General features: G+C 37.7%; 1 protein-coding gene across 1 annotated transcript in view; it reads right to left on the reverse strand.

The window, feature by feature from the left end:
* The window catches only part of THSD7A (thrombospondin type 1 domain containing 7A), a 240960-nt gene that overhangs the window by 76240 nt on the left and 138941 nt on the right, over positions 1-25779 (reverse strand). The window contains exons 6-7 of the mRNA XM_009898916.2: positions 25491-25646; positions 21407-21610 (exon numbers count right to left, since the gene is read on the reverse strand). Coding sequence (XP_009897218.2) covers positions 21407-21610; positions 25491-25646 — 360 coding nt within the window. The remainder of the gene's footprint in view (positions 1-21406; positions 21611-25490; positions 25647-25779) is intronic.

Raw genomic sequence — 25779 nt, forward strand, 5'->3', positions numbered from 1 at the left:
GGGCACACAAATAAATTAGATTCTGTTCTTCTGTATAAACAAGGTAAATAGATTTTTTTATTAAAATGACTTGTCTCCTCTGTCTTGCTTCTAGAAGAACATGCTTAAACCTACTTTAATTTGATGTTCTGCTGAAGTGAATGCCAGCCTGGGTGGTCTTAAGGCTTTTATTTTGTTAATATATATTTGATGCCACAGAAAATCTTAACACGAATAACAGAGTACACAATACATCTGTGGGAAACTATGTGCATAGAAATGTATGTACAGTAACCACCTAGTCTTCATCCACATTTGTGAGAGAAGGGGAAAAGTAATCTAACTTCAAGCTTAGCCAGTTTTCTAATCCACAGTGCATCCTTTCAGATGCAGCTGTGTACCAAAATACAAAGAGAGTTGCAGTAAGCTGAGATCAGTGTCTTGTTTGAAAGATCTTAATCCAGTACCACATCACTGTGTGTGTCATGCAAGTATAAAAAGGTCTCTGCATTTGTAATCTGTCATATCAGTGTACTTAATTTCATTATAATAATATGCATATAATCATCTGTATTTAATTTCATTATAATAAAAAGATCCAGGAGGAAGAGACTTGGATTTTCTGTTTTAGAATTACAGCATTCTTATCATACAGAATTTAAAAAAGTAATCATATGATTACAAAAGGTGGTTGTAACATAAAGCACCCGGAACTAATTTAGACAGAAACTTCACTTTTGTCATTCAAAGGTTACAGAGTCTGAGAAGTGCGTAAATAAGCTCTGATAAACTGAGTCCCTCAAAGAAGGTACTTTAGTACTAGTGACATACCATGAGTCCCAGAAAAATTAATGACCAAATACTTTATAAAAAGAGGAAAAGACGAGGGCCATCCATGCAATAATATATCCCCTTAACCAGTGTCAAATATTTTATTCATACAGAATCTTTAGGTATAACAGAGCTGCAAACATCAATCTGCCTTGGCTCTGCAAACCAAGGTAAGTCATGCAGCTCATGCTTTTAAAATAGTCATAGTCATCTGAATTATAAAGACCTTTGAGATCAATTCAGTCTCAATAGCTGTATTTTTTTTCATATTAAAAATACAAATTTAAGCCCTGTCAAAGGATTCATAGATCTCTCACATCAAGTTCTACTTCCCTCACTGGACTCAGTATTTGCATCAATTGCTCCTTCTCTTGTACCACAGGTCATCACACCCTGACACCAGTGCAGGAGGGATTCCTGCCTCCTTCCTCAGAACAAAAACATGTTTGGGTTGAAGGACAGGATGGAGGAGCAGACTGCAAACTTATTTTCCAAAGAATAAAATAAAAACTAGAAAAGGACTGAACTTTACCCTCATAGTGTTTCATCACCAGGTAAGACTCAATGGCATGCTGAGAGACTTTTGCACGTTGCAAGCTAACTTTGGGCTCACAATGAAAACTGTGTTAAATTAGTTTGTCAGAGTCTGTATTTCAAACAAACAAATTCATTCTCTCTGCTTTTACAGAGAAAAAATTCTCTTTGTCAACTGCCCAGTTCTTATCTGATGAATTCTATACAGGCAGTTGGAAGTAATGTTTTATAATGGGTACTTCTGATCATCAGGGAAATATTTTATTTAGACTAAATTGTTTCTGACATTTCACTAATGATTTTATGAACAACTTGACCTTTGTTGCCTTCCTCTTTAAAGTGCATAGTGTAGTCAACTACCAGGAACCACTCAGCCATATGCTGGGAACAATGCCAATATTAAGACTGAAGCTAGCAGGAAAAGTCCCATTTGAAGCAGTTTGTCATGTGTAGTCTAGCATTTAATTTGAAATTTAGAGGCTTATGTTTATGTTGTACAAGAGTTGAAGACAGAACTCCAAATACACAACTCAAAGTTCCCTGGCCTTAGATACTTTAAGCCACAGAAAGACAAAAAGTAAAAACCAAGAAGATAAAACCAGAATATAACATTACCATCAGGAAAACACTTCGCTATTTATCAGTTGGTTTGTTCATTAAAATCTGGACTCTTTCAATAGTCTACATTAAAAAAAACTAAAAAAACAAAAAAAACCCACCAAAATTGTACATTTTGGGTTAAATTCTCCAGATTACAGTAATAGGAGAGATTGTAGGTAGAAATGTCAGAAGGGAAAAGAGGTTTTCTTTTCAAGGACAGAAAATGTCAAAACCTGTTTAAACCTTTGCTGGGTTTTACAGATTCGTATCATCAGCAAAGAGTGCCAAGGAGACAGCCTTTCAAATCCACATCTCTTTCTTGAACTGTTATGCTGGATGCAGCTAGACAATCAATCAGCAAAGCAATTCACTACTTAAAAACCTCCTTCTTGGCATGAAGACCTTCTAGTATATGCGCACACACCAGAGCAACTACTGAACTACTGAATTGCTTTAAAACATCCAACCAACCACAAAAAACTCCTAAACCACCCAACCAAAAAATCCCAAACCCCTACTGACTAGGCAAATTTCTACATACTACAAACATTCTTGTTTTATTATATTCACAAAGCAGCTGTAGTGTCCATGAAAATTTGATTCAGGACGCTAAAGGTTGTGCTATGGGAGACCTATGTGCTGTGTTTAATACAGTTGAATCATGTCATTCCTTTGTGTTTTTGTTTACTCATCTGTAAAATGTGTCTGATATTTAAGTTTCTTGTAAAATGCTTTAAGATGTTTCCAAAGGGAAGTATTCCTGGAGCTGGTATCACTACAGAGACATGGCAAGGAAAGCCTGGTGCTTATTGTGCATCTTTTAATATGATGCATGCTTCAGTGCACAGTAAAGAAGTGCTGTCAAATTCTGACCTGTAGTAAATGGAAAGGCAAGTACTTAACAGAGGGAAAAATCTTTTTAAAGCCTTAAAATGAACAGTAAAATCACTGCAAGATTCAATGAGGCATAGAGAACAACTGGGGGAAAAGAAAATCAGTGTAAAATACTAATGCTGCTGGAGTCCTATGCAATATGGCAATGGCCCTGATCTCAGCTCTGTACCTGGAAAGTAGCTATAGTCTCTGAAAGGCTGAACTATAACCTCACATGAACTAAGCCAAAAATGGGCAATAAATTTACGATAAATGGGATCAAATAAAGACAGTTCTTGGAACATTAATATTGAAAATTACTTGTTAAATTCCTATGTAATCACTGAAGGACAGGAATATCACACAGTAGTAAAACAAATCATGCAGTGGTATTTTAACATTCATACAAGAATTAACAACAGCCACTGAGCCTAGATGCTAAAACTCAGGCTCCAGACCCTGTACTGCTTAGTCAAATTTGCAACTCCAAGAAACAAACAAACAAAGGCTCAGTTATGTGAATATCTTCCTTTTGTGGCTCCTGGTAGCCACATATGACAGTCTGCTTATAAGAAGCACAGACCAGAAGGAACTACAGAATGTCAGTCAAGCATTTTTAAACCTGTACATTTAAAATGAGAAGGAAAAAAAAAATACAAAATGATGGAAAAGACTGACAGTTCAAAGCACTGAGTGATCTGGAAGTACTGTTTACACACATTTGTGTATATACTGTGCTGTATCTGTATGACTATACCAGGTATAGGCATCTATTGGAATATAAATAGACATATTTCTCAGCTAATGCCTCTCTTACCAGTTTTCTTGTCTTCACAGTAAAGCTGAAAAGGAGGCACATAATAGGTCATCCCGTGGATAACTGCTGGGGACCTCAAATTCTTGATAAGGAACACCACAGCTCAGATTTGAAAGCGCTCAGTGCTAGGGGGTGAAGAAGGCTTTGTTACTATTCAATTGCCTTCAGTAATGCCTCTAAGCATAGAGGCTGCAGGGGGAAAAAATGCAGTTAGTTCACAGGATGTTCAAATCTGTGAGCTGTGCTGGTTGCCATTTACTGTTTGCTACCTTCCGTGTGCAGAAAAATAATCAACAATAAAGCATGGTAGTGCCTGGTGTATGGGTTGTAAAGTTTGAAATGGCCAACAGGCCTCTTCCTTATCTTGAACCCCATGCAGTTTCCCAGACACATTCCTCCCTCATGAGGACTTCTATGTGTCCTTATGTTGACTCCCTCCCAAGTAAAACCAGATCTGTGGTGTGTGACCGGTCCTGCTTCTCATATGGAACTAAAGAATTGTTTGGGTTGGGAAAGACCTCTAAGGTCGTCGAGTCTATCAACCTAACACAACCATGGCCATTAAATAGTGTCCCATGCCCACATGTTTCTTGAACACCTTCAGGGATTTTGACTCCACCAACTCCCTGGCAACAGAAAGACAGAACTGCTAGAGCAGGTCCAAAGGTGGGCCACAAATTTGATCAGAGGGCTGAAGCACCTCCCTTATAGAGACAAGCTGAGAGAGTTGGGGCTGTTCAAGCTGGAAAAAAGAAGGCTCCAGGAGACTTTAAAGTGGCCTTCCAGTACCTGAAAAGGACCCACAAGAAAGCCAGGAAGGGACATTTTACAAGGGCTTGAAGTGCTAGAACAAGAGGAAATGGCTTTAAGCTTGAGGAGGGGAAATTCTTTACAGTGAGGGTGGTGAGAAACAGGTTGCCAGGGAGGTCATGAATGCGCCCTCCCTGGAGGTGTTCAAGGCCAGGTTGGATGAGGCCTTGAGTGACCTGGCCAAGTGGAAGGTATCCCTGACCATGGCAGTGGGGTTGGAACTGGATGATCTTTGGGGTCTCTTCCAATCTATGAACTTCTGTCCTTTTACATAGTGAGGCACTTGTGATCTGTTTTTCTTAAAGCTCCATATCTTGCTTTGACTTTATCAGAACTGCTGATTGGAAATTCAGTCTTATGTCATGACTGACTTTTTTTTTGCAGTTCTATTTGTTTTGTTGTTTGCTTGTGCTTTTTTCCTTCTACAAGAGGAACTCTGAGGAGAGCTGTCTTTCTCATAGTACACATCTCTAATTAAAATGCATACACAACTGTGAAAGGCTGACCCAGATTTTTCAGCAGGGAGAACTTAGAAGTTAATGTCTTAAAATCCAATCAAATAAGCTACAGGAAATGAAAACAATAATATTTACATGCAGTTCACCATTTACCACCCTGTGTAGCCCACCAATCTCAAGTATTTGGAAGGGAGAAAAAGGCAGTGTGCAACAGGATCTAAAAGACCTAATAGACAAATTTTTGCCCTTGAATCAGTTCAGTACTTTATATAACACATACTTTGACAGACATTAGGAAACTTTAAATGTTTTATTAATCCTAGCAGTCTTCATAACATCCTGACATTGTTTATTCGTATCTGTTCCAAAGACAAAGGCTGTCAACGTAAGCTTTAATTTAGTAAAGTGGAAGTGTCCTTGAGAACAGTAGCAACACTGTGTTACGTCCCATGTAACTTTGCTCTGTTCTAGCTCCTGAATGACCAGCTGTCAAAAAAATCTCCCAGCGTGAGCTTGATTGATAAATTTTCAATATTTTCAGTAATTCTTAACCTCTCTAATTATTGAATATAAAGCAACACTAACCTACAATTTATAGTCTGAATATATTGTGCTTCATTGATTCCAATGTTTTCCAACAAACACAATAGGGAAAATGGGGTATTTTCCCCTTGTATTATTTTTATCAAGTGAAGTTTCTGTATTACTTTCTATTGCTTAGGTGCCTAGCTAGTTGCTCCATGTATTAAATCAGTTGCTAATTCCCTAATCATATGCCTTTCTCTCAATTGCTTTTGCTAAGTAGCATTTGCATTTAATTAAGTACGTCTTAATTAGTTGATGGTTAATATTAGTGAAGTAATTTTCTTCTAAGAAGCGTAAGCAGAAACGGCACTGATTTCAATGAAGACAAACACACCAGTTTCTCACATCTGCTCATTATGCAAAAATGAAAGAAAGTTGGTCTAATAGTTTAACGATATGAAAACATGGCAGGATTGGAAGCTGTTTCATTTGGTGATTCATCTGTGAAGATTTACTGATTTGGTCTTAACGCACCATTTCAAGTAGCATTATACAGTCTGTTCCTTACTAAAAGAATCATGACCCTGGCCACTTACTCAAAAAAACCCATCATGAATCTCATAAACATGGCTAGAATTATTTAAAACCAAGAAACTACTCAGTACAAGCCTGTATGTTTTAATATTTACATATTTACCATAACTGCACACAGAAACTGTGATTCTGTTATACCAGTGACACCTATAAAAGGCCACTGACTGCTCCTCCTTCACTATGCAAATAGTGGAACATACAAACCCCTTATAAAATATAATCCTAAATTTTAAAACTTGGGTTTTTTTGGGATTTTGCCATTGTTGTTGTTTTATGTTGTGATTTTTTTTAAGCCATCACCTGCAATTAAAGATGGCAGGAACTATTACAATAAAGACAAGAAAAGAAAATAGCTGGAGTTTAGAAACCCATCAAATCCACTGCTCCTGAAATCAAAGATAACAGCACATTAACACACTAGGAAAAAAATAATTATGACTTTCTATGCCTTTAAGAGACAAACTGCCATATTTTACAAGAAATAACTTCCTGTTGTTGTCTATGTGCAATTTTCCTCATGTATTCATACAATCACAGAATGGCTTGGGTTGGAAGAGACCTTAGAGACCATATACTACAATCTCCCTGCCATGTGCACGGATGCCTCTCAGCTAGACTTGGTTCCTCAAGGCCTCATCCAACCTGGCCTTAAACACTCCCAGGGAGGAGGAATCCACAGTCTCCCTGGGCAACTTATTGGAGTCTCACCTCCCTCATACTGAAGAACTTCTTTCTCAGATCAAGTCTAAACCCCTCCCTCAGCTTAAAACTACCCCCTCTTGTCCTATTGCTAGACACACTTAAGAAAAGTCCCTCTCCAGTCTTCCCGTAGGATCCCATCAGGTATTAGAAGGCACCTGTTAGGTCCTCCTGGATTCTTCTCTAGGCTGAACAACCCAAGCTCCCACAGTCTATCCTCACAGCAGAGGTTCTCCAGCCCTTGGAACCTTAGGTTCACTTCAGGGGAAAATAAACTTTGGTGAATGAGGAGAGACAGTGGCTTCAAAAACTCCCACATTCATGTAGAAATTTAATTCCAACAATAGTACATGAGTGCTTCAGCTCATTCCATGCAACCAAGTCACTAAATGATAATGATATGCCTCAGCTATAGCATAAACAATAGCATGCCCTTGCTAACCTTCCCCACAACACAGCATATTAGCAGCTATGTAAAAAGAACGCAGAAGCAGGTAACCCCATGCAAGTGGTTTATAGGAAAGCTAGATGTGAAAGGCATTCTATTACAGAAGTAGAACAGTTCCAAAATGTCTTTCCTGTCCTTAAGCTCATCCAAAGCTTCAGTCACACACATTTCAAGAAAACTGAGTCACTCCTAAGAAATCCAGCTCAGTATTTCTTAATGCATCAGGTAAAGGTAAGGTTTTGAACCACATACAAAACAGTTACCCAAATAACACTCCTTACTTTGAAATAAGGACAGCAGTAAAGGGCTAAATCTGAAACAAAAATAAAGAACATTTTAAAGATGTATATTTCTTTCTAAAATTGCTTCCGATGGGAAACATCTTTGGATGTTCTTTGGATGGAACTGGTTAAAAATAATGAACTCGCACCTTCAGATACAATATTAATGCCTCCAAGTAATCCCATTTTTATGCTTAGTAATGCAACAACATATGTTCCTCCATTTATATTAGAGTCATCTATCAGGATTACAGTCATGTAATACAGTCTAAATTTGACAGCAGCAAATAATAGCAGGGAAAGGAACAGAATAGTATAACTTTATCTGAATAGTATTTTTTGATGTAAAATCAGTGTCATCTGTCACATATGCAGGAAAGCCAGATTAAGCAACAGAATGAAAAAGTAATATTCCATAACTTTGTTTTAGAAATATACAGTTACCTGAAGTATGCATCTGGGGGAAAAAATAAATAAACCAGCAATCCTCCCCCCACACTGAATTGCAAACCCGCTATATATTGCTTGAACTCTTCACTTGGTAAGAATGAGGAGTGCGAAAGAAAACTGTCATCTTAACAAGAACATTTTGGGGTATCCACTTCCAAACTTTATCTCTTATTCCTTTATCCTCTCTCTTATTTTCCAATATTCTTAGCTAGATTTACTCAGGCTGAAAATCTAAATTGCACAGATTTCATCCAGAAAAACAAGGGAAAAGGTTTTCCTATTCTGCCTGCATTTATTTACTTTATTTTGTAAGTGGTAGTGGCAATGGCACCCACACTAACAGTTCCCCCAAGCATACAGAGATCATCTGGCTACCTGTGAACCTCCCAGTTTAAAAAAAAAATAAATAAAATATATATACACACACATGCAGTCAGTTCCTTCAGTACACAGAGAGGAACAATGAGGGTGTCTTACAACAGTAACTATGGCTTGAAAAGTAACAGCCTTTTTGTCTCTAGTTACTGACTGCAAACTTTGTGTTAGACATCAAAGACTAATGGAAAACTCTTCTTGCAGATGATACCTCCTCTGTATTTCCACTACTTCTAATACCACTGAATACCCACCAGCATGAAAGAGGCTGTATCTGAACTATTAATGTGAGTACCACTTGAAAAGACTGATATAAATAGGGATACTGAAGAATTCGTCCAAATTAATTAAAATGGGACCTTGAAGGAGATTAGTTATAAACTGTATTAGCACTGTGTGTGGTTATCCTTATTCAGAATGAAAGACAAAATGCTTAACAAACAGAATTAAGGCCACCTTAATTCTGAATAAGAGGATTCCCATACATGTTTAGTATAGACAAACTAAAAAATATTTTTGCAGTTAACTTTCATCAACTTTCCTAAGTGTCTCCATACAGACAAGACAAAGTAAACAAAAACTGAGACATGATATACCTTTATCTGAAAATCTTCTATATTTTAACTTTATGCCATAGTAGTTCACAGTTGTGACAGTTTCACGTCTCTGACTGGGCTAGCTGTGCTTTATTGTTGGTGCATGTGGGCTAAAGCATCACACCACTGCAACAGTAGTCCAATATTTCTAATGAAAAACCCATTAGACTACCTACACATTGCCGAACAATAGGAGTAAGACTCTCCTACTGCTTGACAGGTAGTTGAAGCATTTTCATGGTTCATTTGCTAATGTAGTCTTACTGAGAATGATAAGGAACAGAGAATACAAGTGTATTGATCATAACCAAGCACAGTTGCCTTCTAATGTCAAATAAGCCAATCAAACATTATCTTGATATGAAAGAAAAAGTAAGTTTGATGATAGGCTATAGTCCCATTGAGAACAAAATCAATATCAGTCATGGGACCAAGTGGGATCAATATGTCAGACCAATAGGCCATTTTAAACAGAATGGGGAAGAGAGGGGAAAAGTGCTGACAGAGCTATAAGGAAAGAAAACACAATGAGAATCTGGGGGATGAGATCACTTGAAAATTCACAGTATTTCTAAGCACATTTGGCAAAAGCACTAAGTCACCTTAAAAAGCTACAGCTGATTCTGAGATCAGTTTTTGTGGACTTTTCTCAATGAAGCCACAATTGCAGTGATAAAAAGATATAAAACCACAATTTTAAATATAAAATAAAAAAACCCCACATCTCCATTTGTTTGTAAAATGTAACAGAAACTCTATTGTGCTTTGGCAGACTTTAGAAATCTTGGAAGTTTTAATTCAAACATTGGTAAGAAAAGGATTGAAAAGATGGATTTGAAAATGCAACTTGTTTCTATTTCAGTATTGAAATATGTCTTTTTTGTTTAATTAGAAAACAAGACATTTTATTAATCACTGAGCATTGGAACACTATTTTTTCCAATTATCAGATATGGACAAGTAGTGTGCTGTAGCCTTTAAAAAGGTTTCACAGACATTTTATTGTAAATGCCATTTTAGGCATTTCTCTCCCCGCTCCAATAAGCTCAAAACTAAGTGGAGAGCAAGTCCAAGAAGGGCACTAGAATGTCAAGAATTTCAAACCAATATGGTTAGAAACAATGGTTCTGATATCTTGATCTGAACTAGATTAACATTCAGGGGCACATGTTAGGAATAGAAATAAGAATAAGAAATAAGAACAAAAAAGAAATAATAGGCAAGTCTACAAAAACAGTAGCATGAAAACAAAATGACAGCTCCAGTAACATCAGTATAATGACAGTGCTCACAACAGTCAATTTTGCAGCAATTCCCTACACTAAGGTGCTAATCTGCATATTTTAAACAGCTACTTTAAATGGCCTGGTTTTCAAGAAATGCCGAATGCTCATAACTTCCATGAACTTCAGGCTTCTTATTTGCTGCATAAATATAAGTTCTGGAGGATAAGTTTATAAATTTAAGCTTAGAAATTCACAAAGTTGCATCATAAATGGATTCCTATATACTCCAGCAATGCAGTGTCATCACCAAAGATCTTCCCAGAAGTTGGCCACCAACACTTTAATGTTATTCCCCTCTCTAGCACAAGATCCTAACCCACAGCTGAAGAGAATGTCTAAATGCATTCAGCTGACAGAATATGAGATGAATTTTCCAGTTATCTAGCATTTCACAACTCTACAGTGAATTTGCAGCAAGTTTACAACTCTACATTCATAGAGATCTACAATACCTCTTGCCACACAAATATACTTGCAACTCAAAAGGGGTTTTAAGAGAATAAGAAAATTTTATATAGTAAAAGATGATTTGCAAGCATCTTCTTTGCATTATTCATCCAGCTGAACCTAGTAAAGAGTTGTCACTCTGTATGTAATCTGACAGCTCAATTCAATCACAGTTAAAACACAGGACCCAAGAGGTGTAAAAGAGATCACTGCCACTGTCATGTTTACACATTCTGAGAAACGGGCACATAATTAATTTCATGGAGGCTTCTGTCCACATCCTACTACTGGCAGATAAAATACAGTCTTTGGAGAACATCCTTTTATCCATCTTGCAATGAATATCTTCTCATCATTACAAGTGGAAAGCACAGCATGCCTTTAGGGAGCTCAGACTGTGAATTAATCTTGTCTTTTGGAAACATTCTCATAACTGATTCCTCTCTCTAGAAGGCTGAAATGAACCCACCCTTTTGACTTTTCCTTTCTCCTGGCCTTTGTCCCTCCTCCTCCTCAGTAAATAGAGAGAGAGCTCTTAGGATAGCAACCAGAGATAAACACCATTAAATCTTGTAAACCTATGCTAAATTAAGGAAATACAGTAACATTGTCACACAACAAAACCAAAAGTAGCAGGGACACATCTGAAGTATTGACACATTAAAACTGTTCTACTTTGTTAGAAAGTTTTACAGCCTAATGTCCTAAAGTTACAGAAACTGACAGATTTTGCTGCAAAATTCAGCCTACTCAGAGAAATCAACTGTTCCCTGGAAATAAAGCTCCCTTTCTCTACTAGGAAGGATACCATTTGTTTTCTAGATACTTCCCACAAGAGTTAAGATGCTTCTAGACAGCAATTCTTCTCCCCCCCTGCCCCACCTTTTAAAAATAATAATTCAAAGGAAAAAAATGAATTCTAAGGCACTCAGAGTAAGAAATTTGTTGTAGTTTCTATTCAGTAGTTTTTCCTCTGTAAAACACTAATGCAGCAATTTGCTGTTTATAAAACAATATCAGTACCAATACAGGATGTCTTCAAAATTAAAACCAAATATCTGCTAATTCCTAGGGCAAGATTTACATAGCTAACCCATAAACTACCCTCAACATTATGTGAAGAAACAAAACTGCATTAAATTCCAGAATTAAAGTAGCCTTTGTATTATGCAGTTTCTTAATTGCATAATCACATGCTTACTATTTTTCCACTGGGTCCCTTCCTTCTTTAGCTCACAGATTGGAAACTCCTTAATGAGTAGCTATTTGGTATTTTTAGTTTCATTCTCTTTGTGCAAGGCATGAGTTTATGTTTTATTTACTACATATTAATTAAAAGTGTTATTAAAACAGAATTGGTAATTTTTTCTAGGAGAGTCTTTCATGGCTATCAGACACCCACTAATATATTTATTCTCAGAACACTCAAGATGTGACAGGTCAGTATTATTTATATTTTGCTGATGCTGAACAAAAGAGGAGCAAAATTAAACCCAAAAGAATGAGATTGTTGTCTCAAAGACAAAGTATTCATTACTACAAAATGCTCAATTAATCCCCAAAGGAGATATATCTGTTTCACAAATAAGTAGCAGGTTCTGTGGGGAAAATGTCATATAGGCCCAATTAAATAATTAAAGACTTCCATGTGATACATTCACATAAAGACCAGACAAACAACCTTAATTTCCTAATTGAGGACTTGGCTTTGCAACCTCAAATATTTAATTTTGATATAATGCTTCTTTCCAATTTTCTAGTTTAAAACTAAAGCAAAATGAGAAACAGTACTTCAGCCACAGTTATTACATGCCAAGTGATCTCCCAGAATAAAATCAAGAGAAGGCTCTAAGGCACTGCATACCAGCTCTAGAAATGACAAGTTTCCTTCTCTTGCTTCATATCCAGCTTTATTTTAGCCAGACTTTAAACCCAGTCAGCACCTCACTGTCCCTTTCCCCTGGCTCCGCCAAGTTCCCTCCAGCTGCTCATCAAATTCTATTTGGAGCTGACTGTCACCAGAATGAATCCCTCCCTACACTGTCTTCCTAATCCCTGCCACAGCAAAACATTTTACAACTTCCTTTGAGTTTCTTATCTCCTTTCAGCAAACTATCCTGGAGAGAACTAGGGTCAAATCCTACCTTTCCCCATCTCTTAGCCTCATTGTTTAATCAGTACAAGTTTCTCCCTCTTCCCTTCATTCCCCTTTTCACCAAATCCCGAGTACAAATCTATTCCTTTCCCTCTGCAGCGGGTTTGTGACTCCATGTAGCTGAAACTGCCAAAAGTAACCTGCACCTCAAAATCTGGAGCAGATCACTGGGAGCCATGGAGAGACTGGGATCTTCAGTGTTTTCTCTGATTTGGAGTAATCATTGAGGATGATTACGTTCTACTCCCAGTCTGAAGTTTCTTAAATATTCAGTGGAGAATGTGCTTGTGCACATTAGTTACAAGAATTGCAAAATGACACAGATTATCTTAAGGCTCTTTAAGTTGCCACTGGAATATCAAATACCTCTTGGCAGATAAGAGTGGTTTTTACATTAATCAGTCCTCAACACAAATTACGATCTGAAAGAAAGGTCAGACAATGAGCTGCTTAAGGCTGGAAGTACTGAGAATAAAATTCCTATTTATTCTGGCTCAACGTGATGGGCTAATGAAGATGTTTTAATCATTACCATTTATCAACATGCAGCTTTGTAGCTGGATAACATTTATTAAGAAAATTTACCATTAGCATGCAGGTTGTCAGAAAACATCAAGAGGCCTATGCAACTTTTTATCTTCTCAGATGAAAAGTGGACAACCATCAAATCTAATGAGAGGATACTGACTTCAAATATTATCATAATGGTTAGTACTGTGTAATATCATCTTCCAAGAAGGTAGTGTTTAATTTATAACTATGTAACACTATTATTAAATATAAAATGATTACATGTACCATTATCTTTGCTGAGGATGTCTTGTGAAAATATCTGAAGTATTTTCTGAGTCTTTTCTAGAGAATTAATACATGAAACACAAATCCAAAAAGGAAAAACTATCAATCCTGGGTTTACAAATCCACTTTTATAATCCACCTTTAAGGACATAAACCTCTTTGTTTGTTTCACAACAGCATAGTTTGAAATAATAAATGGAGATAATGTAAAGCATTAAATTAACCTTCCAAAACCCAAGTGTTTTGACATTGGAATCACCTCCCCAAAGTAGTGGATTCCCCTACATTAGAAAGTTTCAAAGCCCAGCTTGACAGGGTTCTGGGCCATCTCATTTAAACTATATTCTTACCCTGAAAGGTTGGACTAGATGATCTTTGAGGTCCCTTCCATTCCAGTATTCTATTAATCTATGAATCTAGAAAGGTTGAACCAGATGATCCTTGGGGTCCTTCCCAACCTGGTATTCTCTGATTCTGTAAAATCTATCTACAATTATCCCTCTCTGTATTCTTGCTGTGCTGAAGTTTGGATTCTAATCAGGCTGTGTTTCTGCTTTGCAGGCTGCTATATAAATCAAAACTTATGCATCATAATTGCTCATTCCAATTTACCCACTGCTATGACAAGCAGTTCTTGAAACAATGTACTTTTCCATCTTGTGTTGCCATCAAAACCAAGAGCAGATTACTAAGAACGTTCACCATACACAGCATACAACTGCACCCTCTGTGGCATGTTTGCAAAATATTTGTGCTTCCCACTGTAGCAATTTCTACTTCTAGATGTTAAATAAATTTTATGTACACAAGTACAGCTTCTCTGTAAAGATGTTAAGAGTACATTAGAAGTAAGTATGCCATAACCCATCAAACTCATTTGACTGGACAGTCAGATTATGATCTATGACACAAGAAAAAGATTTTGGTAATTAAGTTGGCCCACCTATTTTTAACTTTAATATAGACCCTGGAAGGCTGTGCTGCCATTCAGTGGGACTTGGACAGCCTGGACAGCTGGGCAAAGATTAACTTAATGAAGTTCAGCAAGGATAAGTGTAGAGTCCTGCACCTGGAGAGGAATAATACCACGCACCAGTACAGGATGACCTGATGGAGAGTAGCTCCATAGATAAAGATCTTGGAGTCCTGGTTGATATTAAGTTATCCATGGGACAGAAATGTGCCCTGGTGGCTGAGAAGGCCAGTAATGTACTTGGTTGCATTATGAAGAATGTGTTCAGCAGGTCAAGGAAGATTCTCCTCCCTTCTACTTAGGCCTTGTTAGACCAGATCTGGAATACTGTATACAGTTCTGTGTTCCCCAGCTTAAGAGCAACAGGGAACTGCTGGAGAGAGTTCAACAGAGAACTATGAGGATTATTAAGGGACTGAAGCATCTGTCCTATGAAGAAAGACTGACAGACCTGGTGCTGTTTCGTCTGGAGAAGAGAAGACTGAGAGGGGACCTTACCAATGTCTACAAATGTATCTGTCAGGAGGATGAAGCTGATCTCTTTTCAGTGATATCCAGTGATAGGATGAGGGGCAATGCACATAAACTCAATCACAGGAAATTCCATCTCAACATGAGTAAAAATATTTTTCCCTGTGAGGGTGATGGAGCACTTGAGCAGGCTGCCCAGAGAATTTGTGGAGTCTCCTTCAAAACCCACCCGGATGCATTCCTGTGTGACCTGCCCTAAGTGGTCCTGCTTTGCAGTGGGGTTGTACTCGATCTCTGGAGGCCCCTTTCAACCCCTAGCATTCTACAATTCTATACTCTTTGCCAGCATCAATGTCTCTGTAGGCATTGTCCATACCAAGTGCACTTCTGTTCAAAAAAATATGATAAATTGGAAAGAAGGATCTATTGCACTGTCATGAATGATAACTGTATAGTGTGCTATGCAGATGAAACTCTGGCTTTATTTACTTATCCCTTTAATTGAAATCATCATCTCACATTTTAGGCCAACTATTAAAAACATTGACGAAGCACGTGAAATACTTAAGTCATCCCAGTAGTTAAGTCATCCCATATACTGAAATCACTTCATGTAATATAAATGCTAAAAGGATCCATTCTTAGATGTAACTTAATAGGGATATGTCCTAATGTCAAGATCAGAGACAAGAAGAAATTGCTATGACATATTAAATGTGACCTTTTATTGACAGAAGAATTATCCATTATCAAACTTCCTGAGAACTGAAATAGGATCACTTAACCATTGGTGTACACTCAATTTTCCTTATATACCTTTACACTAAATAAAGCAAATCTTGTTAAATAGAAATGTCTTAAAAATCCAACGCTCTGAAACATAATGTCCTGAGAGTATACATTTTATGGTCCTTTAGACTGACTGTATTTTACCCTCAGTAATGAATTCTGACATAAACCAAACATCTAATAAACATATTCAACAGTTTTTATGTAACCAGACAAATTAAAGGAAAGGTCTGGGTTATAAATTTCATGTACTATGTGTTTACAGTGAAGAAAAAAAGAATGTATCTTCTATTTGATTTAATTCCTCAGATAGTCAGCCAAAAAGCTGTCAGGCAGAAAAAAACCCAGTTCAAATCAATTCTGTAATGACATTAGCTAGGAAATTAATATTGGGAAATGATGACTAATGCCCATATAACCAAGTTCCTGTAAGTGTAAGGCAGTATGTGCTGAAAGAAACTGTCATTAGCTACCGTATTTCTCTACTAATTGACTGCTGAGCATTGGCCAGATTTTGATCTGGGTTCTCTTACAGCATTAACTCAAAAAATTCAGTGTAATTTGAATTTGAATCTGGCTTTTCATTCTTTTTAAAGAACTGAGTCATAAAGTGACACAAATTAGGTATTTTCTTTCTAAATAATCATAAAATCCAACCAGTCTGGTGGTTCAAAGCACACAGGCAAACAACAAAGGGCAGAAGAAACCAACTCTTTATACCTGGGCACACCTATAAAGCCTCCATTGATTCTCTTACTGTTTCCCATTATGAAAATTAATGAAGTCCAGCAGCTACTCATTTAGCACATATTTGATTCAAACCATAAATATATAGAAAGAACAATGTTTAAACCAGCCAAAATATTTTAAGTGAAAATGGTTGCATGAGCAGATCTTCATTTTTAACCTGAAGTTTTTTCTATATATTTAATTAAGTGCTGCTTAAGATGATATATAGCCACAAGCAAAAAAATTAAGAAACTAAATACTATACAAGAAAATGTAAATGACACAAAGGAATTTCATAAGCTTTACTGCAAGGTAAAATTCAATAAAAGGAAGGCAAGAAGCATTTCAGAAATAATTATTTCCAAGTCTAAGGAAAAGCAGAAAAAGCAACTAAATCCTAAAAGATTATCACATAACTGTCTTCAGTTAGTCACACTAGCTGAGCATAAACACAGATGAAGAAAATGTACTCTTCCATTTTGGATAGTGAGTGCCACCACACCAAGCAGTTTGAAATGTCTACATCTTTTAATTAACAAACCAGACTAGTTTACCTTCTATAACTTTTAACTAACTACAGACACCATTGTTTTGTCCCCAGTATTGCAATCAGGATACAGGCCACCACTTTACATCAGGATACACTGATTTCACTGGTGGTTTGAGGAAGACAAGATATATGTCAGCTGTATACATTCAGGTACCAGAAGAGAACTCATAGCGCTCAACTACATCAGCAAACAACTTTGCATAGACAACTTGAGGAATACTTTTGCTACTTCAAAGAGTTGCAGGAATTTGCATAGACATGAAGAGCTTTGCTGTTGCCATGGCTCCCTCTTCTAAGGGGAGCCATCTCACAACTGTAAGGCAGGATGTAGCAATGGGTCCTTTCCTTTCCCCTGCGGAGCTAACTGTAACCCAACAATAGGTGTGCTTGAACAAGATCTGGAAGAAATTTGCCCTTCAAAGTGAGATCTCTTTTATCCACATACAGTGGTACAAAGCCTGGAATATTACAAAGGCTGTAAATCAATTTATTATTTACACATTCCTACAAAATGGGCAATTTCAGCCTACTGTGTGAGGGTCAGAAACATGCTGCAGATGCCACAACCACTGTCAGTACTTCTGATACGGAGTTGAGAGTTCAGCACTAATATAAATGCCCCAAACCCCATAACGAACAAATCAGCATTTTGTAGGCATTTTCAGCAGTAGTTAACTTGGCAGATTTTTTTACGTTAGAAATGATTTTGTCCTATTTACATATGAGAAGTATTAGCGTATCCATTACAGGGTGGAGAAGTGGCCAGCTTTCCTACTGTAGACTGAGTCTTCAAATTTCAGTTTTGAATGTGCATTCTTCATAGATTCTACATAGACAGTAATAAAGCAAACTCAGTTGTCATAAAATCGCTCTTCTGAACTGCATTAAAGTGTTTAAATCATGTGTAAATACCTCTGTGTGGTCATGCATGCAAGTTTGCCTTTAGTATGTTACATATATCTATAAGAATAACAATATATTTTGTTTACAAGATCATTCTGTCATTGGCAAAAGTTAATCTGTGCTACAGAACATTATCCACAGGTCTCTAATTCTTAAAATAATGACTATGATGGAGGAGTGTCGATCACTTTCTGTCTAGTCTCAGCATTTCCGTAACCTAAAGAAATTGTTTGTTTTGTTTTTCCAGAGCAGTTCCTTTGTGAAATTTCCTGGAAGACTGACTAAGAATATTTATTCTGGGAAGGTTACTTCAACAGCAAAAGGTTCAAATTCCATTTATATAATAAGATGCATCAAAGTTCATTATAGCCTCTGCAATGACAAGCTGGGGTACTGACTGTCATATTTTTTTCAGCCTGAATGAAAATTCTGATTACTGCAATCCACTGTTGAAAGAGAATGACAATCATAGGCCTCCAGCAACAACATGGGAGGATAATCTATTGTTTGCTATTGTCTCGAAGGCTGTAACGACTCATATCTTTACACCAAATTGAAGAGGGAAGCTCATTCCAATTACATAAAACAATCTCACAGACACTGCTACTTGATTCTAATTCTGAAGTAAAACACTTGGGACTTACTTGGGACACGTTATCCTAACTAATTATGCTTTAAACATATAAAAAAATGCAACAGTCCATAGAAGGAGAAAAAATTCATTACTATTGTGTTTCTCTTTTGTTGAAGCTGTACATTTACAGTACAGTGCTTGTTCCAAGAATTACAAAGTTGACCTCTTTCATTTTATAAAGCAGAAGCCAAGGGAAAAATACATTTTTTATTTTAACATATTTAAGTTGCTTTGATCCAACCTCTCCTATCCAGGCACTGATTTAGTAATTGCTAATTAATTTATAGGAACAAAAATAACCTCAGATTGCTCTTCCAGAGACTGAAGAGAGTATTGTTAAGCTTAGTTCATTTTAAGTAACACAGCAAACTCAGGTAATTAATGCTGTCCACACAGTTTCTCTTTGCAGTCATTTTTACCTGTAAAACTGAACAAAATTCCCTATGAGACATTTAGATCAAAATTATAGCAACACATGATAATTACAGACCTTTTGCATCCTGCTAATAGAACCACAGCCTTTAACTGGTAGCCGATGCAGTCTTCTCCCAAGAAGTACTCAAAGCTTAGACAATGGAAGAGAAACATTCTCTAAAATTTACTTTATTGCAAACTACCTTTTTGCTGTGGGGCTTGATACAAAGCCTACCTGACTGCATGGTGCTGCTCTCCCAGATTTTGCAAAGCAGAATCTGGACACCCACAAGTGTTAGGTGAATGATACCAGGGGTATCATCTGCCAGGGTAAGATGCCAGAGCAATATGGGAGCTACCTGGGAAGAAGTGGAAGTGTGTGCTTAGAGGAACATTTATGAGTTGCCTGCAAGATTTTCAGTGGGTTGGTGCTGTGCATGGCAAAGTAAGGAGATGCTTGAGCAGAATTAGCTTGAAGGGACTACAGAGGTTGGTGGTCCTTACTTCATACAATGTTTCCTTCTACTATATCATGCTACTCTTTCTCAGCAAAAGCATCTGAGCAAAACCCGCTTGCTTTCTCATCTAAGCAAAACCCACTTGGTATTACTGGCAAAGATCACAGAAAATCATTTACCAAGAGAAAGAAGAGCTGAGATAATCCATTACATTATTTTCCACTGGTTTTGCACTCTGTCCAAAGATATTGAACACCTATCTTTGTGAGTGACTGTATCTGTGCAAAACAAACCATAACTTCAATTTGTTTTCTCCTTTCTTTGAAGCTGTGCCCACAACTCTTAATCCTAAAGACTGACAGGCACACGGCCAAAGCTCAACTTCTCACTCCTTCTGGGACAGATTGCTGATAGAGGCCATATATAATGCCATATAATTACAGCAATATATAATTCAGAAAGACAAAGATTAATACTGGAAGAAAACAAGTTAATCACAGGTGTTCCAAATCAAATTTGGCCAAAATCAAAGCCCATGCAGAGTGAACAGCAAATCCTCTTAGACTGAAATAGAACAACTGAAAATACCACGTGCATAAAAGATATCTCAAAGTTCAGTAGCTTGGCTGCATGCTCCAAATATATTAAGATTACATGAGTTATAGTCAATTTAAATGTCTGTATTACAATTTAGTAAGAAATCAGGCTAATCAGAAATTAGATATGCAAGAAAATACCATTTCCCAAAGCTAAAGGTAAGTCAAACTAGTCAAAATCTAGTAAAAGAAAAGAAAAAAACACAACAATTTTTTTTTTAACTATTGCAAAGAAAAAAATAATTCAGAATTACTTAGGAAGCATTTATATTTTTGAGGGAAAGGCCACCTTTCATCCAAAAATGTGTATAAACAAAATTTCAAATAGTTTCATATTGCTGACAAGAAATTATTACAGTGTGAAGGGAAATATTTTGAGGTAAGGACATCAAATGTACTAGATTCAATATTGTAATTCTATGCTAATCTGTTTCTGAGCTGTAAAAATGGATATCAGTTCTCTTAGGTGTATGCAGGGAAATGAAGCTTATACTCCAAGGTTTTAAAGTTAAGCCCCAAAATTCAGTTATGACCCAAATTCCTGAGAATGAAAGCTCAAGATTTAAATCTCTCTATAATCAGTTCTTATTACTTCTGATCAATTTAATGACAAATTAGTTTGTGCAACTGTTAAGAATTCATCAATCCTTTCTTAATCCTTTACATCCTTTAGAATTGTTTAGATTTCTTTTTTACCATAACTACACTGTAATCAGTGCAGTTATTTTAGTTTCCATATTGTTCTAGACTATATTACTGTGAACAAATAAGGAATATTCTCACAACAGTAATTCATGAGTCTTCCATAGATTAAAGTATTTTGTAAGCAGCTTTCCAAATTGGCTTTTATGACTGTCATGCAAAATCTCTTATCTCTCACAGAGGATAACTGAATAATAAAGGGCAAGACTGTGAGACCAACACCAAGCCATGCTTTTTAATAAACATATTACTAATGTTTTTCTTCCAGCTATACTTACTGCAATGTCTTACTTTACTCACACTTTATTTGGTTCTGGACTCAGAGGATCAGTTTTGTTAGAAGGATTACATCAGGGAATTCAGTCAAGTCACTGCAGGCATGAGTCTGACCTACTGAAAAATAGCTGGTTTATGTTTCCTTTGAGATTCTCGAAGTTTCTTCAGGGACCTTTGAAAATCTACAGTGTGTAAGTGAAGGAGCTTGACCCTAGAGCAAGTAGAGGGCCCATTCTTCCTAACCAATACTAAAGGCCATTTCTCTCTATTCCAGACAGCTTGGCCTTACAGACTGAGAGACACTGCCATGCTTCTGGACTACGTTTGGTGTGGGCTGAGGTAAAAAGCATCTTACCATCACTGTTGACACAGACGACAATAGGAACCTGTGTACCAGGGCCACACGGCTTCTCGTTGTCAGGAATGCACTCCTCCAGCCCTGTGATTCTCCAGTCATAGCAGGAGGGCTCCTCACATGGGATGGCTTCTAGAAGATGAGGGCAGTTCCCTGTTCCTCCTGTAGGCTCATTGGTGATGCGCCGTTTCCTTAGTTTAAAGCCTGAAACAGCCATGAAAATAGGAAAAGGCAGACTCATCAATCAATTCTAAAACGCAAAGTGAAGAGATTTTTATCTACCTACACCTGAGTGAGCAGCTCTTTGTAATATATACTACAGACAGTGCACACTGCATTTTAGATAACTGGGTATCAAACTCATTAAGGCAGAGAGAGAAGTGAAACTTAGCAATAGCATCAAAAAAATTGAGCTTATTCAGTATGCTTTGCCTAAAACCTCTGTTTATCCTGGTCATACCTACTGCAGGAGTAATTTCCTGTACATCACTCTTGCCAGGTCTTGATTAAATTGCTAGGTTGCCATTTCTCAGACATCTTACTTGCTGTCTTCTCATGTATCTTGCAACAGTTTACAAACATTCTCCTCCCCCCCAAAATATTAAAATGACAAACTACACCTCAAGAAAAGGCAAGGCATGAAAATCAATCCAAGTCCTACGAGTAATTTTTCAGTAATTAAAATCACAATATTCCCTTGCAAGCATTTACAAGATTTCTTAAGACTACCTACAATCATTTAGGATTACAGAAAGTGATGGGCCTTTAGGGTCTCATCAGACACTAAGAGAAGCTTTTTTCCCTCACTTTCTGGATGGCATGTTGAGAAAGGCAGATTAAATCAGAAAAATCTAAATAAACTGAATGGATTCAGGAAATAGTTTCACATGTTCACCATTTCTGATATATCTGATCAAAATATTTTTAACTTAGGCAAAGGTTTGTTTCTTTTCACAGCTCTTCAGAGTCTCTTTTATCTCAGTGTTCAGGCAGGTTAGTAATATCCAGATTTTTTTTTATATATAAAATGCTACACAACTCTTTAATTTCTATGAGGACACAAACTAAACAGGGTAGAATTTTGAAACACTTATGTGTAAGGATTGATTCTTTGTTTGAAGAACACCTCAATTCAATTACAATAGACATTAATTTAAAAATGCACTTCCATGTATATTTAGGTGTTTGTCTTCTAAATTGAAGTGGTCAGCCAAATAATGTCCAAATGGTTTACTGAGCCTGCCACAAAATTGCAACAAAGGAGGCGATCGATCCACTGTAAAAGACCATTCCTGAAACACATAGGGACTTGCTGCTAAATTTGGGAGTGTACAACTTTCACATCCCTCTCTCAGAATCATCAATGCAATTAGAAAATAAAATAGAAGAATTTCTAGATAAGAGGAAAATGTTGGCAGTTATGAGAAGATCCTTGCTCATTACGTGCTAGAATAAAGACTTGTATAAAGCACATCCTAACACACTTCCATCAGGCAATTGCCCAAATCAGTTTCACAAATCTAAACATCGCCCCTGAAAATGTAGCACAACCTTTCAGTGATGGGACAGCCCCAGAAATAACAGATTATTTGACAGCTGTAATCAGAGCAGACTCAATCCAATAGGATTACACACTGAACTATTTTTCCCTTCTTGAATTGATCACAGTTGGGTCACATTACCATGAGACAGCGTTGTAAAACTTGCATTATTGATGCCCAGACTGAAGTGTAGCTAGCAGTATACCAGGAGGAAGCTAATGTGGTAATTACAGTTGCTCAAGCAGACATACGTGGCTCCCCTTTCTTATGAGTGTTTTCAATCAGAGACTAAGTCTGTATTCTCAACCTTTGTCAGCTAATTAGGTTGCAGCAATGACTAGGCCAGTTTTTATCATCTGCAGCCAGAAACCTGCAGCCTTCTTACATGAGGTCCCTGTCACTCTATTCTTCCTTTCCTGTTTTGATGTCAGGTTACTACAATCTGTTCTGCATAGGAATAAACTGTAAAATATGTGAACATTGAAACCAGCACATATGTCACCAGTCAACTAGTGTCCTTATTAACAGCAAATGGTCCCAGCTCTTTGCAAAGCATGCTTCATAATCTACTATTACTCAGCTATGAATCTTTTAGTGGCTTAGACACTATGCACCTAGAAGGCTGCTTCTCTCCTCCAGAAACAGTGCCAAAATTGTGATTCCAGCACATATACAAAACCTTTCAGTTTGAGAGAAAGGCTTGAAGCTGGAATTTGCCTGTAATAATCCAAATTGACACTAAGAGCTTAGTAAACAATCTACGTTTTTGCCAGCTTTTGTGGAGCAATGCTTAATACAGTCTTAATTCAAAGACCTTCTTTTTAGAATCACATTCCAACATTTAGGTTGGAAAAGGCCAGTAACCAGTAACCCAGCAGTGCAATGTCTGTGACTAAACCATCTCCCTTAGTGTTACATGTACATGTCTTTTAAATACCTCTTCAGGGATGGTGGCTCAACCACTTCTCTGAGAAGCTTTTTCCAACACTTGACAGTCCTTTCTGTGAAGAATTATTCCTTATATCCAAACTAAACCTCTCCAGCCACAACCTGAGGACATTTCTTCTCATCCTATCACTTGTTGCTTGAGAGAAGAAACCAACATCCACCTTGTTACAACCTTTCAGGTAGCTGTAGAGAGTGAGAGTGTCCAACCTTGTGCTTCCTATTCTCCAGTATTTCAGTTGCAGCCTCACCTACTTCTGCTGACTTCCCTATTTGTGCTGGCCACACTACTTCAGATGCAAGCCAGGATGATATTTGCCTTCTTGGCCACCTGGGCACTCTGCTGGCTCACATTCAGCTGGCTGTCAGCAAATAGCCCCAGGTCCTTTTCCAACAGGCATCTTTCCAACCACTCTTGAACAAAACTGTCAGCATTGCATGAGGTTGTTGTGACCTAAGCGCAGGACTCAACACTTAGCCTTGTTGAATGACATCAAACTGGCCTCAGTTCATCAATTCAGCCTTCAGGCGGATCCCACTGAAGAGCCTTACTACCCTCAAGCAGGTGAACACTGCTGCCCAACTTGCTGTTGTATGCAAATTTGCCAAGAGTGCACTCAATTCCCTTGTTGTGATGATCATTAATAAAGATATCAAACAAAATGAGCTCAGTTACTTGTGATTGGCCATCAATCATATTGATTCATTGGGCCTGGCCATCCAGCCAGTTCTTTACCTAGTGGAGAGTGTGCCTGTCCATGCCATGAGCAGACAGTTTCTTCAAGAGAATGCTATGGGAAATGGTGTCAAGGGCTTTACTACAGTCCAGATAAACAGCATCCACTGCCTTTCCCTTGTCTGCTAAGTGGGTCACCTTGTTGTAGAAAATCAGGTTAGTCAAGCAGGACCTGCCATCCATAAATCCATGCTGACTTTGCCTGACTGACTGGTTGTTCTATATATGCTGTGTGATGGCAATCAGGATGATCTTCTTAACCTTCCCTGGTACTGAGATCACACTGACATGTCTGCAGTTTCCTGGATTCTCCTTCCAGCCTTTCTTGTAGATGGGTGTCACATTCGTTAATCTCCAGTCAACTGGGACCTCCCCAGTTAGCCAGGACTGCTGGTAAATGATTGAAAGTGGATCAGGTGCACCTCCATCAACTCTCTCAATACCCTTAAGTGGATCCCATACAGCCCCATAGACTTGTGCATGGTGTAGCAGGATGCTATTTCCCCTTGGATTATGCAGGTTTCATGCTTCTTTCCATTTCTGTTGTCCAGGTCAGGGGCCTGGGTAGCCCCAGAACATTTGGTCTTGCCTTTGAAGACTTAGGCAGTGAAGCCCTTAAATACCTCAGTCCTTTCCATCACCATCATTAAGGTCTAGAACTTGTAACACTTCCTAACATACAGGGCTATTGCACTACCTTTGCTCCTGGCCTATCCCTCCTGAACAAGTTATAGCCATGCTCAGAAGCACCAGATACACCCTTCTTGGTACAAAATTTAGTATGCTTGCATAGACAAAGATGCCTAGTAATTTAGGAATATGAAATAACCACCATTGAGAGGCTTTGTGCATTTTTACATACCCTTCTTGGCCTGAGGGTCATCACAGCTTTCATAGGTGCATGGTCCCCACGCTGACCATGCTGAGGTCTCACACTCTGTAGGGCAGGGGATATGGCACAACTGGGAGGTGCTGGGTAGAGGTCCTGTACACAGATTACGGTCCACTGGCCTCGAGGCTGTCAAAACAAAGTCAACACATTTCTCACATGTCACTGGTCCAAATTCCCAGCTCTAAGTGGACAGAACCATCCTTCATTCAGAAAGGCTGCTGCTATCTCATCATTTCACTCTTAACGATGAAGTGACAGA

The sequence above is a fragment of the Dryobates pubescens genome, chromosome 4 (assembly GCF_014839835.1).
Source record: "Dryobates pubescens isolate bDryPub1 chromosome 4, bDryPub1.pri, whole genome shotgun sequence".
In the NCBI taxonomy this organism is placed as follows: Eukaryota; Metazoa; Chordata; class Aves; order Piciformes; family Picidae; genus Dryobates; species Dryobates pubescens.